Source organism: Stegostoma tigrinum, chromosome 6 (assembly GCF_030684315.1).
Source record: "Stegostoma tigrinum isolate sSteTig4 chromosome 6, sSteTig4.hap1, whole genome shotgun sequence".
NCBI classification, from domain to species: Eukaryota; Metazoa; Chordata; class Chondrichthyes; order Orectolobiformes; family Stegostomatidae; genus Stegostoma; species Stegostoma tigrinum.
In genome coordinates, this window is record NC_081359.1 from 92,392,517 (window position 1) to 92,410,826 (window position 18,310).

Consider the following 18,310-nt stretch of genomic DNA (forward strand, 5'->3'; position numbering starts at 1 on the left):
GGTCTTGGACAGTTATGAGAAGGAGGTAAATGGGAAGGCGTTGTACCGTCTGCAGTTGCAATGGGAAGGTGCTGAGGGAGTGTGGGGAGACGTTGGGAGTGAAGGAGGAGTGGACCAGGGTGTTCTGGAGGGACCAGTCTCTGTGGAAGGCTGACAAGTAATGGGGTGGGAAATATGCATCCAGTGGTGGCATCCTGCTGGAGTTGATGGAAATGGCAGCTGATGATCTTTAGATGCTGATGCGATGAGATGAGAGGACCTTTGACAAAGCATTTGTTCACCTATTCTGATTGTGGCCTGGTGTCTGATTTTGTTTGATAGTGCTCATGCATCTTGAGATGCTTTAATAAGTTAGAAGTATCTTATATTCCCGTGGTTAGTCTAACATGTAGGGAGCTTAAAATGTGGAATATTACAGAATCCAGAGGAGAATAGGGGTCCTGCAGGAGCTGATTTAAGTGGTTGAACAGCAATACGTGTGATGAGCCCCCAGGAGAACAGTCTGGTTTGAGTTGTTTCTTTATTAAACTGCTGCAAAATGGATGTCTTCAGTGAGGGCTTCATGGTTGAGGTCACATGACTACTACAAGCCAAGAAGCTCATTAGCAGGGTATTACATTTCTATTCCAAACTTTTGCACTTTCCCCCCAAACTCCTTTGGGATAATGGCCCAGAAATTCTGCTAAAGGGGGCATCAGAAACCCCACTTCAGAGTCTTGTCATATTAGAAAATATCAACTTACCTTTCAATGACATTGAGCGCCGGAGTTTCCTGGATAGTGGCCTTCTGTTACAAAGCTGTCCAGGAGTCCTCAAATCCAGCGATACAGAAAATCATCAAAACCACCACTTCACCCTGGCTTCTTTTGCAGATCACTTTAAAACTATACCCTCTCATTGTTGCTCCTTCTCCAAGTAGGTACTTGCATGTTACAAGAGCCAGAGAGATTTGTCACTACTACTCTTAGCACTTTTTCCATTAATTAACTCTGATTGGTTTATCTTCTTCCCTTCCTGGCCTCCTAAATTTGTATTTCCCATTTGCCATTCTCTACACCTTTTCTCCAATTCTCATTTTCCTTTTCCATTGGTTTGGTCCATGTTAATAGGCAAAGTACTGCAATGAAACAAACACACAGAATGCTGGAGAAACTCAGCAGGTCTGACAGTAACTCTGTGGAGAGAGAAGCAGTGTTAGCGTTCAATTCTGACGTAACTCTTCTTCGGAAAGTACTGCAGTGATTTGCCATTGCCTTCACGTTGTCGCCGACCATGAGACTTCCCCTTTCCTTCCACCTGCTATTAGGTGGATTGGCAGGATTGACAAGAACACCACTTCTCAAGGTCAGGTAAGGATGTGCAGTAACTACTGGTCCAGCCAATGACACCTGTATCCCATGAATGAATTTAATAAAAATGAATCTGTTTGACCAGTTAGGATTAAAATCCAGAGATTCTGGCCCAGAGGGATGAATGCTGGCAATGTGTCATAAATTTATCTTTAAAAATTAGCTCCTGTTAATTGAACATTACCTTTTGGTGTTTATCAATTTGCTATATTTTTTTCTGTTTGTATCACTGATACTTTGACTTGGATAAATATCCCAATAACAGAGGCTATTACACCACAAGATCCATGCAATTGAACATATAAAATATCATCTGTTTAAGCTGAAACGGCCAGTTCGCTGAGCATGTACAGCCAATGGGGATCATTATACCAGAAGGAGGCTTACAAAGTTGGAGGATATAATGTACCCAATCTTTTAATCAAATAATTGATGACCAAATATCTAAAAAAAAGTGTCACTGCAGATCTGATCAGATGTAAATGTTATTTACACTCCTAAAGGCCTCAAACATTTAGCTGTCATCTATTAGATTAATGCTTGCATTTCAAAATCATGAGAAGCAGAGACTTAGTTTCCTCTTATTTTCCTTTAATTTTCCAAGGAAATTTTCCCCTAAATTGGATGTTGCAGTATAACAATTTGCTTCAATGAATTGATTTCATAAAATACATCTTCCCATCTCCATTTCTTTGAAAATAATTTATTGTCCTCTTGTCTTTGATTCAGCTTTTCGATTTCGGAAGTGGTTGTTGCTGAACTTCTTTCAGCAGAAATCAATGACCCAGGCACAGTCAGTGTCAATGAATGGAAGTTTGTAACAATGTGTCCTGGCTTCGAGGGTCAACTGCTTAGCTCTGTTCCTCAGATCCTGGTCAGTGCTGAAGTATGTTTTGGCTGCAGGCCATACTGCCTCACTACTGTCCAAACAAAGCTTGGATTCCCAGTCCTTATTTCAGAAACATATGGCACTACCTGTCTCAATGCACAGCACAGTGTCTTGTACTCCAAGAGGTCCTGTGACAAAGAAGTCATTTACTCATCTGGGTCAGCTCCACATTTCCTTTGAAATTCCTGCCCATGTTCTCGAATCCACTTGTTAGCCACTGGAAAGGTTTTTATAAGAAAGCAAAATTGCCAGAAGGCTTCACGTCAAATACTCTACACTAATGTATAAACCTTCCAAAAATACCAGCAGTAGTTTTCATTAAATATAGAAAAAATAACAAAAGCTTAGAAAAGCAACATTTATATTAATTGCAACAAAAACAAAGTTCTAGAAAAGCTCAGCAGGTCTGGCAGCATCTGTGAAGGAAAAAACAGCATTAACATTTCGGGTCAGGTGACCTTCCTCAGAACCTGTGTGTATTAGTGTGTTGTAGCTTTTCTTTCCCATGTTACAGTTGTAGCGATGTCTAGGTTATCTGTCAACTCATTCATTGACTCACTGTTCATGTCACTGTTCTTGCAGGGTTTGAGTGAAGATTTGTAGCTCAGGCACTGGTTGTAGATGATGGTGTGGTTGCCGAGCTGGGAGGTTTGAGAGCAGATGTTTCGTCCCCTTACTAGATGATATCCACAGTGCTGTGCAGCCTCCTGTGAAGCGCTGTTGTCTTGTGCCCGTTCGAATTTATACGGTTCAGTTTTCATTGCTTCCGGTAGGTGCTGGTTCCAGTTATGCATTGTAATGATTGGTATATCGGGTCTAATTCAATGTGTTTGTTGATGGAGTTTATGGATGAATGTCAAGCCTCCAAGAATCCCCTGGCTGTCCTCTGTTGGCTTGTCCTTTGATAGTAGTGTTGTCCCAGTTGAAAGTGTAGTTTTTCTTAGCTATGTGTATTTAAACCAAGGACATCTGGTCATGTCGTTTAGTTGCTAGCTGGTGATTGTGGATGTGTGGTTGCAATTTATCGACCATTACAATGCACAACTGGAACCGGCATCTATGAACGCAGCAAAAACCAGACCATATGAATTTCAACCTTCACAAGACAACAGCCCTTCACAGGAGGCTCCACAGCACCGAGGATGTCAGCTAGTAAGGGGGCAAAATGTCTGCTATCAAACTTCCCAGCTCAGTGAACACACCTAGCATCTACAACTGTTCTTGCACCTAAATAAATGAAGTCAGAAGTCACACAACACCAGTTTATAGTACAACAAAGCTTGTGTGATTCCAAATTAACCTGTTGGACTGTAACCTGGTGTCATGTGACTTCAAACTTTGATCACGCCAGGCCAACACCAGCACCTCCACATCCTAAATAATTGAAACAATTAGATAAGAGTTTCACAGCTAAGTGATTTTCCAGCATTGTCTGGGGGCAGAGGCGGGGGTGACTCCCATTATCTCTTTCTCTCTGCAGTCTCTCAGACTAAATACACAAGCTGTCTATGCTCTATTGCTCTCTTTCCAAAATATCTGTCATGTTTTGTGTTTGAAAAGCAAGCTGATACAGTCGAAAATGGCCATGTATGTAAATTATTTGGCTGTCTGGATAGAGAGACCAATAGAAAGTCACACCTAAAGACGCAAAGGAGCTTCAAGCAACAAGCTTTCAGAGGATGAAGGCACAAGTCAAAACTGGCTGGACTGTGATTTCTTGTGACTACAAAGACAACAAGATGCTGATAATCCCTTGCTTAATGGCTAGCCAGCCCCTGCAGATTATGTTAGAAACTGCAGATATAATTTGTGTTTTTCCCAGTGAAGAATAAATAAGAACGGGGGTGAAACAGAGAACATAGAACATAGAATCCCTACTGTTTGGAAACGGCCCCTTTGGCCTAACAAGTCCACACCTACCCTTGGAGCATCCCACCCAGTGCTATGCCCTTATAGTCCACCTAAGCTACGCATCTCTGAACACTACGGGCAATTTAGCACGGTCAGTCTGCCTAACCTGCACATCTTTGGACTGTTTCAACTCTACTGGAGTTCTGCAAGTTGGATTGAGGTTCTCAGATGCGACTAGCTTGAGTTCAAGTATCAGGACGCTATGAAAGCTGCAGTCAAAGAACCAAAAGAGCTTGAGTCAGCTAGCTGTGGTATACATTTGGTGAAGGAACAGTGAAGTATATTCAAGTCAGGATGTGAGTGGTTTAGAAGGGAAATCACAGGGCTACTTATAGTGTTGCCGAATCAAAATCTTGGAACTCATTCCCTAATGGCATTCTTGGGTGTATTGACACCTAATGGGCCACAGCGGTTCAAGAAGGCAGCTTGTCACCAACTTCTCATGGGCAATTAGGTATGGGTAATAAATGCTGGCCTGATCAACAAAGTGCATATCCCTTGAATGGTTTTGAAGAACTTTTAAAATAATGTTATTCATTTTTTGCACTAGAAATGTCTCTATTATTAATCATGTAACTAGCATCTATTCTTGTTATCCTAATCCTCTTACCCCTTTAAAAAATTTTCTCAATCCCGTATGTTTGTTTCTTGCTGTTATAGTGGGCTTAATTGACTGTGCATTGTCATTTTTAAGGAATGTATAGAGCAAAAAACTCACAGTTACTTTAATCAAGCACCTACCCCATTTGTCTCCAATGAGCACTGGACAGCCAGCATGAAGGGTGTCTGAATTGCCTTGTCCATTTCTGTGGAGATTCCACCAAAACAGGGCTGCATTCTAAATGAATAAGGAACAATTTATTGTGAGTACAAATATGAAGAAGGTTAATGAAGTTGTGTTCAAACAGGATATGCAAGATGAGTTATTTTTTCCGTCTTGCTTGCTTTCCTTGAGATAGTAAGTTGTCACAATTATAATCATAAATTAAAATCATTTTGCTTTTAAGAACTGTGAATGTTGAAATTAAAATATCCTTTAAAATACAAAGAAAGTTATTTTGTATGCTAATGATTCAGTTTGAAACATCATAACGATCTTCAAAGACTTGAGGGATGATTGGTGCATTTTTTTTGGGAAGTGGGGGTGACCTTATTTTGAGGCTTATGACCACCAAGAGAATCTCATTATAACTGGAACTAACTTGAAACCATCTGGTCATGTGGGAGAGGAGGAGCAAGTCACTGTATGGCAGTTTGTAGCAAAATCGGGCAATTGATATCCTATCACAGAAAACAATGGGATACAAAATACAGAGAATTAAATTTGTCATTCTATTGTACAGAATGGCAGTGGAAGATTTGCTCTGACACAAATTGTAAGTTATGGTGTTCCTGATTCCTTAAATGCAGTTGCAACATGACAGTGAAAATATGGTTTAATGTGCAGGCTTTAGCAAATAATACTGGTAAAGGTCTTAAATTTAAAGTGACCAAAAGCAAGGACGTTGCAAACTAAAAACTTTTGAAGTGCATGTTCAGAGAATCTCTGCCCCATTATGCAGATGTTTGTTAATAAAGTGATTTCATTTCAAAACATCCTCTAACTTCACAGCTATGTCTATTGTGATGTATGTGTGGGGATTATATATATGTTTGAATATCATTTATTTTAGAGTTTGGGTATGGACTAGAGGCACGTGGATTGTGGTCTGTGTGTCTGAAAAGGTTTATTAATTAACTTGCAAGTATTTCCATAGCCATGATGATTCATTTTTAAAAAATACAGTAGTTACTGGAATGTAATGGAGTTTTGTTTCATTGGGAGAGTTTATGTGCAAACAAAAAGAACCTTGGCTTTTTTTTGATTGGGGTAACACCCAACTTGGAAACATTTCTCGGTTTTAGTTGGGCCATTTCATAGAAATTTTCACTGAAGTTGAATATATTAACAGTTGTTCCTAAGGGAAAAAAAGTGTTATGAAATATATTATCTCAGTTTAAGTAATTTAGATTCAAAGTCATGGACCAGAAGCATTTGGTTAAAACTCTAAATGAACTATCTGAAGCTGAGAAAGTCTAAGCTCAGTTGCATGAAGGCTCCAAGATTCTCAAGACAGGAAATTGAAACCACAGTTAAATGAAACCTGTAGAGGTGAAAAAGAAGGGAAACCTGTGATACATGTGATTTTTTTTTACACAGTCATGGGGTATGAGCATTGTTGTCTGGGCCACATTCATTGCCCATCCCTAACTGTCCTTGAGAAGGTGATCTTGAACTGCTGCAGTCTGTATGCTATAGGGTGACCCACAATAGCCTTAGGGAAGGACATCCAGGATGCTGACCTAGAGGTACTGAAGGAATGTTGATATGCATCCAAGTCAGGATGATAAGTGGCTTTGAGAGGAACTTGCAGGTAGTAGTATTCCAAAGTATCCACTGCCTTTGTCCTTCTAGATGCTATTGATTGTGTGTTTGGAAGGTGCTAAGGATTCTTGTTAAACTTCTGCATGGCAACTTGTAAATAGTACACACTGCTGCCACTGACCATCACTAATGGAAGCAGTGTATGTTTGTGAATGTGCTGGAAATCAAACAGACTGCTTTGTCCTGGAAGGTATCAAGCTCCTTGAATTTTATTGGGGCTGCACTCATCCAGGTAAGTGGGGAGTATTCCATCACACTCCTAACTCATGCCTTGTAGACGGTGGTCAGGCTTTGGGGAATCAGGAGATGAGTTACTCACTGCAGTATTTCTAGCCTCTGATCTGCTCTTGTAGCCCCTGTATTTGTATGGCCAAACCAGTTCAGTTTCTGGTCAATAGTAACGTCCAAGATGTTGATAGTGGGGTTTTCAAAGATGGTAACACCATTGAGTGTCCAGGTGCACGTGGCTATGTTGTCTCTCATTAGAGATAGACATTTCCTGATATTTGTTGGCCTGAATGTTACTTACCACTTGTCAGCCCAAGCCTAGATATTGTCCAGGCCTTGTTCCATTTGAACATGGACTGCTTCAGTATCTGAGGAATGGCAAATACTGTAGAACATTGTGCAATTATTGGCGAGTTCCTCCTTCTCTGACCTTACAAGGGAAGGAAGGACATTGACAAAGCAGCTAAAGATGGTTGAGCCAAGGACACTATCCTGAGGAACTCCAGCAGAAATGTCCTGGAGCTGAGATGACTGACTTCCAACAACCACGAACATCTTCCTATGTGTCAGGAATTACTCCAATTATGGAGAATTTTTCCCCTGATACCCATTGATTCCAGTTTTGCTTGGTCTCCTTAATGCCATTCTTGCTCAAATGTGGCTTAAATGTTGGCACGGTGGCTCAGCGGTTAACACTGCAGCCTCACAGCACCAGGGACCCGGTTCAATTCCAGCCTTGGGCAGCTGTCTGTGTGGAGTTTGCACATTCTCCCTGTGTCTGCGTGGGTTTTTCTCCGGGTGCTCCAGTTTCCTCCCACAGTCCAAAGATGTGCAGGCTAGGTGGGCTGTCCATGCTAAATTGCCTGTAGTGTTCAGGGGTGTGTGGGTTATGGGGGGGTGGGTCTGGGTGGGATGCTCCAAAGGGTGGTGTGGCCTTGTTGGGCCGAAGGGCCTGTTTCCACACTGTAGGAAATCTAATGTCAAGGCTGTCACTCACACCTCACCTCTGGAATTCAGCACTTTTGTCCATGTTTGAACCCAAAGCTTTAATGAGGCTAGGAGCTGAGTGGCCCTGGCAGAACCCAAAATAGGCGTCGCTGAGCAGGTGCTGCTTGATAGCACTGTTGAAGACACCTTCCATCACTTTACTGATGATTGAGAGTAGCGTGATGGGGAGATAATTGGTTGGGTTGGATTTGTGCTGCTTCTTGGGTGCAGGACATGCCTGCACAATTTTCCACATTGCTGGGTAGATGCCAGTGTTGCAACTGTACTGGAACAGCTTGGCTAGAGGGAGCAGCAAGTTCAGGAGCACAAGTCCTCAATACTATTGTCAGATTATTGTCAGGGCCAATAGTCTTTGCACTATCCAATGCCTCCAATCACTTCTTGACATCACATGGAGTGAATTGAGTTGGCTAAAGGCTACATCTGTGATGCTAGCAACTTCTGGATAGGCTGAGATAGAAGCCTCTGCATTGTTTATTATTCTATTTTGTTTTCATTCCTTTTGTGTAATAAACTTGTTTTATGATTGAAATCAAATCTGCAGCATTGTGTGTTTGTGTTTCAGTGAAAGCCCAATTCACTAAAAAGAAACAAAATATGATCTGTCAGGGCATATTTCTGTCTGGGATGTGATTTGTCCAGTAATAACATCAGGTTGAATTATATCAATACATTGGATTTTTCCAGTTCTTGGCCAGGTTATGAAAATAAACGTTAAAGTAAACAGTATACATATGTAACATATTGGAATTACAGTGAGATCTGGGTGACTCACAAACCAGCGGTATCATAGACAAATCTGCACTAGATCAGCATTCAACTAAACTTTACAAAACATGCAGATATTTCGATATGAAGAAAAGATTCTGTCAGGCAGAATTGGAGAACTAAAAATTAAATTATTCTAAGTGTAAAAACTTTGGATGGTTTTCTTTAGTTTACAATGTTGATATAATTTTATTGTTTCTTCAATTAACACAAGATCAAAGTAGGAAGAGAAATCAAACAAAAGCCGACACATAGTTCTAAAACGTATTTTAAGGGTGTAATTTATCATAATGTCAGAGCATTTTATTACACGCTAAACTTCAACAAAGAATTTGTGACTAGATTGAAAATGTGAGGTTAATGGTAAAGTTGACATAGTGTTACCAGACCATAGGACTGCTCTCTCATTAAAGATAGATGACTGGTAGAAGTTTAACCATAAGGTCACCATGCCTCAGCCGGGGGGAGAGGTTGACAAAGTGGCTTCTTCATGGTTCACTTATTAAAAATGTTTAGTTTGATTAGCCAGCAGAAAAAAAAGGATAACAGCAGTTTCAAAGAAAGACTGCAGCACAACCAAAGTTGTTACAGGTAGTGATCACTACTCCTGGAACAGAACTCTTGCCGTGACCAATTCGACACAGATGAACTGTGTGACGGTGGAAAGCAGCATACTGAAATGCATTAGAGATAATGGGAACTGCAGATGCTGGAGAATTCCAAGATAATGAAATGTGAGGCTGGATGAACACAGCAGGCCAAGCAGCATCTCAGGAGCACAAAAGCTGACGTTTCGGGCCTAGACCCTTCATCAGAGAGGGGGATGGGGAGAGGGAACTGGAATAAATAGGGAGAGAGGGGGAGGCGGACCGAAGATGGAGAGAAAAGAAGATAGGTGGAGAGAGTGTAGGTGGGGAGGTAGGGAGGGGATAGGTCAGTCCAGGGAAGACGGACAGGTCAAGGAGGTGGGATGAGGTTAGTAGGTAGCTGGGGGTGCGGCTTGGGGTGGGAGGAAGGGATGGGTGAGAGGAAGAACCGGTTAGGGAGGCAGAGACAGGTTGGACTGGTTTTGGGATGCAGTGGGTGGGGGGGAAGAGCTGGGCTGGTTGTGTGGTGCAGTGGGGGGAGGGGACGAACTGGGCTGGTTTAGGGATGCAGTAGGGGAAGGGGAGATTTTGAAACTGGTGAAGTCCACATTGATACCATATGGCTGCAGGGTTCCCAGGCGGAATATGAGTTGCTGTTCCTGCAACCTTCGGGTGGCATCATTGTGGCACTGCAGGAGGCCCATGATGGACATGTCCTCTAGAGAATGGGAGGGGGAGTGGAAATGGTTGGCGACTGGGAGGTGCAGTTGTTTGTTGCGGACTGAGCGGAGGTGTTCTGCAAAGCGGTCCCCAAGCCTCCGCTTGGTTTCCACAATGTAGAGGTAGCCGCACCGGGTACAGTGGATGCAGTATACCACATTGGCAGATGTGCAGGTGAACCTCTGCTTAATGTGGAATGTCATCTTGGGGCCTGGGATAGGGGTGAGGGAGGAGGTGTGGGGACAAGTGTAGCATTTCCTGCGGTTGCAGGGGAAGGTGCCGGGTGTGGTGGGGTTGGAGGGCAGTGTGGAGCGAACAAGGGAGTCACGGAGAGAGTGGTCTCTCCGGAAAGCAGACAGGGGAGGGGATGGAAAAATGTCTTGGGCGGTGGGGTCGGATTGTAAATGGCGGAAGTGTCGGAGGATGATGCGTTGTATCCGGAGGTTGGTAGGGTGGTGTGTGAGAACGAGGGGGATCCTCTTTGGGCGGTTGTGGCGGGGGCGGGGTGTGAGGGATGTGCTGCGGCTTCCTCTACATTGGGGAAACCAAGCGGAGGCTTGGGGACCGCTTTGCAGAACACCTCCGCTCAGTTCGCAACAAACAACTGCACCTCCCAGTCGCCAACCATTTCCACTCCCCCTCCCATTCTCTAGAGGACATGTCCATCATGGGCCTCCTGCAGTGCCACAATGATGCCACCCGAAGGTTGCAGGAACAGCAACTCATATTCCGCCTGGGAACCCTGCAGCCATATGGTATCAATGTGGACTTCACCAGTTTCAAAATCTCCCCTTCCCCTACTGCATCCCTAAACCAGCCCAGTTCATCCCCTCCCCCCACTGCACCACACAACCAGCCCAGCTCTTCCCCCCCACCCACTGCATCCCAAAACCAGTCCAACCTGTCTCTGCCTCCCTAACCAGTTCTTCCTCTCACCCATCCCTTCCTCCCACCCCAAGCCGCACCCCCAGCTACCTACTAACCTCATCCCGCCTCCTTGACCTGTCCGTCTTCCCTGGACTGACCTATCCCCTCCCTACCTCCCCACCTATACTCTCTCCACCTATCTTCTTTACTCTCCATCTTCGGTCTGCCTCCCCCTCTCTCCCTATTTATTCCAGTTCCCTCTCCCCATCCCCCTCTCTGATGAAGGGTCTAGGCCCGAAACGTCAGCTTTTGTGCTCCTGAGATGCTGCTTGGCCTGCTGTGTTCATCCAGCCTCACATTTTATTATACTGAAATGCATTTGACTGGTGCTGGGGCACCCGACTGTTTAACAGCACTTCCCATATTCAGATTCCAGGCATCAGAAATCATAGACATTTTAGGCCATTAAAACACAGCATTACTCATGCCTTGTTCAAGGTTTTGGCACGGTGTGCTTTTCCCATGACAAAATGGGATTGAGTCCAACCTGATTTTCTTAACATGAGTTAATCACGTTGCAGTATTCAATGTGAAAACTAGCTACTGTTCCTCATTCGCACAAGTGTGTTGTCTTCACTTCTTCTGCTTTACTTTTCACGCATTCATAATCATTAATGTGTGTTTGTAAGCATCAAATTATTTACAATAAACTTTATTTGATATAATTTTTAAATTTAATTTGATTTGATTTTTGTTTCAGATTTCAGCATCTGTGTTAGTATATGTTGAGTTACATTTGTCTTGTAAAATTGTCCTTATTACCATGTCAGACCTATACATTCTACGACCTTGAAGTTACAGAATTACACGAAAAAAAATTATAAGAATCATAACAAAAATGTAAGCCACTGTAAAAGATCTTGTGAAAGTGATTACCACTAACTGCAGGCTTTAATGTTAATTGGCAGATTGGGTTTTGCTATATGAACTTGTTTTTTTCTAATAAACTTTCCGCTCTATCACAGACATTTCGATATTTTTTAAAGCCGAATGTTTTTTTTTGCTGCCAAGTCTTGGGGTGGGATGCTTAACACTGTTAGAGTAATCTGTGGTTTTATTGTGGTTCTATAGGGAACATAAAGTAAATGTGCAGAGATGCCTTAGAACAATCCAAGAAGAATGACTGGAGTCAGAGTATGAGATCAACCTGGTCAGCATGGGATGTTTCACTGCGTCCCCCTCACAGAAAAAAGAATCTCAAGCAATTCAGAAATCAGTAATAACAGTAGTTCGGAAACCAGCAGATTCAATCCACACTTCTGTACCTCCAATTAGGTTACTTTGAATCAAAGAAAAATTAAATGCAGCGCAAGACAAAAAAAATGACTCTATTCAATTATTTGCTTTAAATTGATGGAAGAATTGGAAATCTGAAGTTAAGCTTTCACCAAATACTCATTCTGGTCCAAATATTTGAAGCTGTTTTCTGAAAGTAAAATCAGTGATTCAGTTGAAACAATAACATATACTGTTCAAAAAGTTTTGAAGCATTGCAGTTAATTTAAGATATTTTAACATTTGTAAAAGTGATTGATGCATTCAGTTGGAAAAGTCTTCACGAATGTGAGTGGCCAATCTCAGTATTTCACCTGTGACAGAATCTGTATTTTTAGAGGTAGATGCCAAGGACTAAAATGGGAGCAACTAACGAATTTTGAGTACAGATCTGAATTGATGAGTGGGGAGTTTAAAGTGTTAATTTGTTCTTAAAATCTAATCTAGCCTGTAATGAGCAATAAGTAAAAAATGCTGTGTAAATTGACTAAGTTTATTTCTTTCTGCAGCTTAGACAGGGTAAAGAAACTCTGTTGTGACAGCTGAGTAGTCAAGTAGCTAAGTAGTTGAACCTGGTCTGTATAGGTCTGACATGGTAATAAGGACAATTTTACAAGACAAATGTAAATCAACATATATTAACACAGATGCTGAAATCTGAAACAAAAATCAAATCAAATTAAATTTAAAAGTTATATCAAATAAAGTTTATTGTAAATAATTTGATGCTTACAAACACACATTCACGATTATGAATGTGTGAAAAGTAAAGCAGAAAAAGTGAAGACAACACACTTGTGTGAATGAGGAACAGCAGCTAGTTTTCACATTGAATACTGCAACGTGATTAACTCATGTTAAGAAAATCAGGTTGGATTTCTCTGGGCCCAGTTCCACTGTCTACAAATATAAGGTTCATGTAATGCAGCTGAGGCGAATAAGTGCTGCCAAGGAAATTGAGTACAAATCCATCACTTTAGTGAGTGGGGAGTTTGACAAAAGAACTGCAGACACTGTATCACATCAGGGAGAGAAAGTGGGGATTCTTTGCTTCAGGAGGCGGTGTCCCCATCCAGGACGGGATGTTCTGATTTGGTCAGAGGTCAGGAACATGAAGCAAGTAAGGGGATCCAGAGGGCAAGAGTGCAGGGGTGCCCACCAATGCAATGCCCAATAGGTCAGAGATTCTTTCAGTTTGTTTGGAATGAGGCTGCAGCGTGGATGAACAAACTGAGCATGGTACCGTGATACAGTGATTTCTTTTAAAGCAGTTTGAAAGAGATAGCCTCCAAGAAATAAAAGGCTTTGTTAATGTTTAGCCAATTTACAAGCAAAGTACATAGTTTAGTAAACATTGTTTTTCGATCTGGGACCTCATTTTTAAAAGCTTACGAGAAAGCATGTTGCTTTGGATAGAAATCCTTCAGTTTTAATTTTACTTAAGGTAGTTTTGCAGGTTTTTATCTGAAGATAGATGTATACAGTAGATGCTCCTAAAAGAAGAGAGAAATTAGTTAAATTGGTTAAAAACAGATTACTACAGAGTAAAGTGTTTAGTAATCATTCCAAATCAGAAATGTTTGGGCAAAACCCTGAAGTTATTCGAAGGTGAGAAAGTTTAAGGTTATGTGTGAAGACTGCAAGAAGAGACAATCGGATTCTCCAGTCTAACAGTTGAAGTCACAACTAAATAAGGAGCTTCTCTTGGGTATAAGTACTTTAAAGGAGTATTTTCTGTACCTGTAAAGCATTGTTGTTTTGGAATTTATAAAAGAGTGTAATCTTTGAGATTAACGAAATTGTAGTTTACTGAGTGTTTGTAAGTCTTTACATTGGTGTTATATGTAAACAGATTGATTTATTCCAGTTTATCTTCATTTCTTTTGTGTAGTGAACTTGTGTTTTATTGTTAAAATCAAATCTGACACATCACGCGGTTATGTTTCACTGACAGATCATCACATTAAAACCAAAACATATCATGACCTATCAAGGAAGACTTCAGTCTCAGGTCTGACTTGTTCTATACTAACATCATAAATTGTTATAATATTGCCATTTGAGTCTCTGTTACATAAAAGAAACATAGAGGGTGTTGCTCATGTCAATCATTAAGAATCTAATATCTGCACTGAGTCAATCATGCAAAAACAGAACTTTAATGTAAAAACTAAAACTGAGCAAAAATGAAGCCTAATCTAGTAGCTGAGCCTGCTGTGAGATTATACCAGCAAGGTCAGCCAAACATCAGAGGAACTAAGCTTTCCTTTGGCATTGAGAATGATCTGACATGTAACATAATGCCAGTAAACATGAAATTATTATGACTACCCTATGTTTAAATACAGATTACGAGGATGGCCAAAACTTCTCTTATCTTCTTCCTTCTTAAGATGTTGACTCCTAACTGGGGCACATTTCCAAGAATGTCGCTCATATTTGGATGGCTTCATATGAGCCTTGTCAGCAAGTGCTGACAGAATTTTCATTTATGGTGGACGTTGTATGCAAACCTACTTATGTCCTTGTCTAATGACTACATATGACTTACAGGGATTACTGGAAAATGATCACAGGCCACTATCTGATTTTTCAGTCTTTAATTTAACACACTCTAAGATAAACTGTACAGCCCCAACTGCTGGTTTGTATGGCTAACCACAGACAAGATAAGTGTTCATTTGGAACTATGTCTATATTAATATAGTGAATGTCACCAATCAAATCTAAAATAAAAGATAAATCCCACTCACCTTGACAACAGGAACACTAAAGTTTGCGTAAATGAAAGCAGTAGATCCTCCAGCTTCCACTGCACTCAACTAAAACAGAACACAAAGTTGGTCTTATCAAAATTCCTTTGGCATAAATGTTATGCTACTTGAATGTATTTAAGAGGCAGCTAGATATTACACTTGGGGCAAATGGGATCAAAGTTATGTGGAGAAAGATGGATTAGGATATTGAGTTGGATGGTCAGCCATGATCATGATGAATGGGGAGCAGGCTCGAAGGGCTGAATGGCCTCTTCTCTTCAATGTTTCTATGTTTCATTAATATGAAGGGACAGGGTAAACCATCATAGTGGGATGGTGTTTTGCTATTTTCATATCATTACATCGAATCAAACTGCACAACTGAATTGAAGTGACTGATCCTACATGTTCTTATTGTGGATTAAAGCTGGTTATCACTTTGAATAAAGCTGCACTATTTCCAATGTTAACTCAGTCAGTCTTCACAAGAATTAAATAAACACACACACAGCTGGTTGAGGTCACAGTGTGGTTCTACCAATAACCGTCCAGAGCCACCAACTGTTCTAAGAGATGATTCTATGACTCTATGAAAGGCAATGTGTATTGGCCCATATACAATTTAGATGGTCATAGGAGTAATGTACACCAGTGAACTCAATTCTTTCCTATATCAGGCTTGAACTCATTATAAACTGACACCTTTGCTTCCTGCACCTGGAATTGCTGAAGAAACCTTGAGCTGAAACAAAGAATGAAAAATTATCATGTTTAGCTTCTATACCTGCAAATAAATAATTGTATACAAATGAACATATATATGCATAGTTCTGGTAGTTTTTTTTAACCTTTAATTTCTTCAATCGACTACAGAAGGCAACAAACCCACACCAAATGTACGCTGTAAACACATTGAACAATTTTCAGAATGGATAGAAAAGTGAGTTCCAGTTTCAAAGACAGCTTCGCTGGATCTCCCATTGGCTTTTGCATCATTCCAACTTTGGAAATCATCCCTTCAGTGTCCAAGCCCAAAATTCTGTGATTTCCTCTTTGGAACATTCTGCCTGTCTCTGTTCCCTCAACCTGCTCTGTACAATCTCTCTCTATCAGCTAACTTTAGGTCATCTATTCCAACGTCTCTTTTTGTGATCACAGAAATGAAATCATTGAAGGAGGAAATTTAGTCTGATGTAACTGTGCTGGCCATCAAAAAGTCATCCAGTTTTAATTCTATATTTTCGCTCCTGGTCCATTACAGAACTTCAAGTGTATATCCAAATACTTGTTGCATTTTTGAATGCTTCTATGTCCACCAGGATGTGTAGCCATCCAACATTTCACAGCCTCACCATTCTCTGGGTGCAAAAGATTCCCCTCGAATTCTGTCTACCGCTTCTACCTCTGTCTTTAAAGCTACATCTCCTGGCTATGGGCCCCCCTGATCTTGGGGAATAAAGCCTTCCTAATATCCTATCTAGACATCGCATATCATGTCCAATAATCACTCATTAAAGAGCTGTGTTATATATCACTACGCCAAATCAATGCAAGTTTTTTTAACAAAAACAAGAAAATTTCTTGAGTGCGATGTCATACCGTACACACCCTCTATAAGGTGAGAAGTTAGCATTGGTTTAAGGGGGAGCAATCTATTGGTCCATTTACCATTTCTTTCAGGACATTGCGTTGTGTGTTGTAACAAGGAGATGGTGACACACCACTGATCTAATTATCCAGAGGCCCAGGCTAATAATCTGAAGACATGGATTCTCACTGTAACATGAGATTTGAACACACAGATGACCCAAAGATCATGAAACAGGTTTCTTTATTCTTTATTCAGGTCAATGTAAACATGTTGGGATATTAAAGTTAAATATGAATGATTCAGTATTTACACGGAATTAAGCATGTGGGTTACATTTGGTTGATGAAACCTGATGAAAGTCTGCCTGATCCTTCTCCCCATGAGGCGTTTTTCTCCCATAGTTGTCTTTTCTCTCCATCTAGCTGACTTAGCAGTCCTGCTTGGTGCCTTCTCCCACTATTCAAAAACAAGAACACTATTCCTATAATATAGAAACCAAAATAAACACAGTACACCTGATAAAGTCTACACTCGGGTCTGATTTAACTTGAAAATCATTTCCTCAGATCTATAAATCATGTCCATGTGTACATCTCAGCAACGTATCTACTTAATTGGGCTCCTGTGACTATTGTGGCAGTAGTTTTAACTATTTATACAGCAAACTCCCCAGTCCACTTTCCGGTTACCACCCCATCCTCTGAATCACACAATCATTTGTAAATGTTCCACATTCTTACTCCTCCAATCTGACCTCATAACGTTACAACCATCACATTGGATTCTCACAATAACCTCTCATCTCACTGACCAAGCCAGTTAAACACCTTTGTGTTATTGCACATAGTTTAGCACAATAAGTTCCACACAAACTTCGGTGTCACTACAAATTTGTTCACAAATTTCTCGACAAACACAACAAACAGCAGGATTGACCCCCAGTAAAACTCCACTGGCAAAATGAAAAAAATTACTCTCATGTAAATAGTACACATTAATGGGGGCAGGAACAAAGAAAGAAATTTGCATTTTCCTCAATAACAATAAAATTAACAAATCTGAGAAGAGATGCATTTAATCAACAGAATATGATCAGTACTTACATATATCATGAATGTTGCCACCCTGTTTCCAGACTTCAGTTTATATAGCGGACTGTTTGGGGACTAAAGCAAACAATAAAATTTCAAGAAATATTTTGACCATTAAACATTGTGACCATGAAGTAAACATGTGATATGAACCAGCAAATGAACCAAAGAATTAAAACCAATTTCAGGTGTAACTTACATCGTTCAGAAAGATATCATGCATTAGATTAAATTAGATTACCTACAGTGCGGAAACTGGCCCTTCAGCCCAACAAGTCCACACCGCCCCTTGAAACATCCCACCCAGATCCATCCCCCTATAACCCACACACCCCTGAACACTATGGGCAATTTAGCATAGCTGACCCACCTATCCTGCACATCTTTGGACTGTGGGAGGAAACCGGAGCACCCAGAGGAAACCCACACAGACACTGGGAGAATGTAAAAAATCTGCACAGACAGTCACCTGAAGCTGGAATTGAACCTGGGTCCCTGGTGCTGTGAAGCTGCAGTGTTAACCACTGAGCCACCGTGCCACCCCAAATTTACATAAACATATCAGCTTGCTATTATTTGTATGTGCATTGCTGACTAGGCCAGCATTTGTTACCCATCCTTTACTGCCATAGAGAAAGTAGGGATAAGCTGCTTTCTTCAGTCAGTGCAATTCAAGTGGTACAAATACATTCAGAATGCTCTTAGGGAGGGAGTTCCAAGACTTTGCTAGAATGACAGTGATGGAATAGTAATATGTTTCCAAGTCTTGCTGGTGAGCAACTTGG

At 41.0% G+C, this 18,310-nt stretch overlaps 1 protein-coding gene across 2 annotated transcripts in view; it reads right to left on the reverse strand.

The window, feature by feature from the left end:
* Positions 1–1,934: 1,934 nt before the first annotated feature.
* p4ha3 (prolyl 4-hydroxylase, alpha polypeptide III) overlaps positions 1,935–18,310 on the reverse strand; it is an 83,704-nt gene continuing 67,328 nt past the window's right edge. The window contains exons 10-13 of one of the 2 annotated variants that reach the window (XM_059646766.1): positions 17,538–17,600; positions 14,841–14,909; positions 4,891–4,987; positions 1,935–2,455 (exon numbers count right to left, since the gene is read on the reverse strand). In XM_059646766.1, coding sequence (XP_059502749.1) covers positions 2,385–2,455; positions 4,891–4,987; positions 14,841–14,909; positions 17,538–17,600 — 300 coding nt within the window. In that variant the 3' untranslated portion in view covers positions 1,935–2,384. Of the gene's footprint in view, positions 2,456–4,890; positions 4,988–14,840; positions 14,910–16,695; positions 16,891–17,537; positions 17,601–18,310 lie in introns of those variants that run through there. The other variant, XM_059646767.1, reaches the window with a different exon arrangement.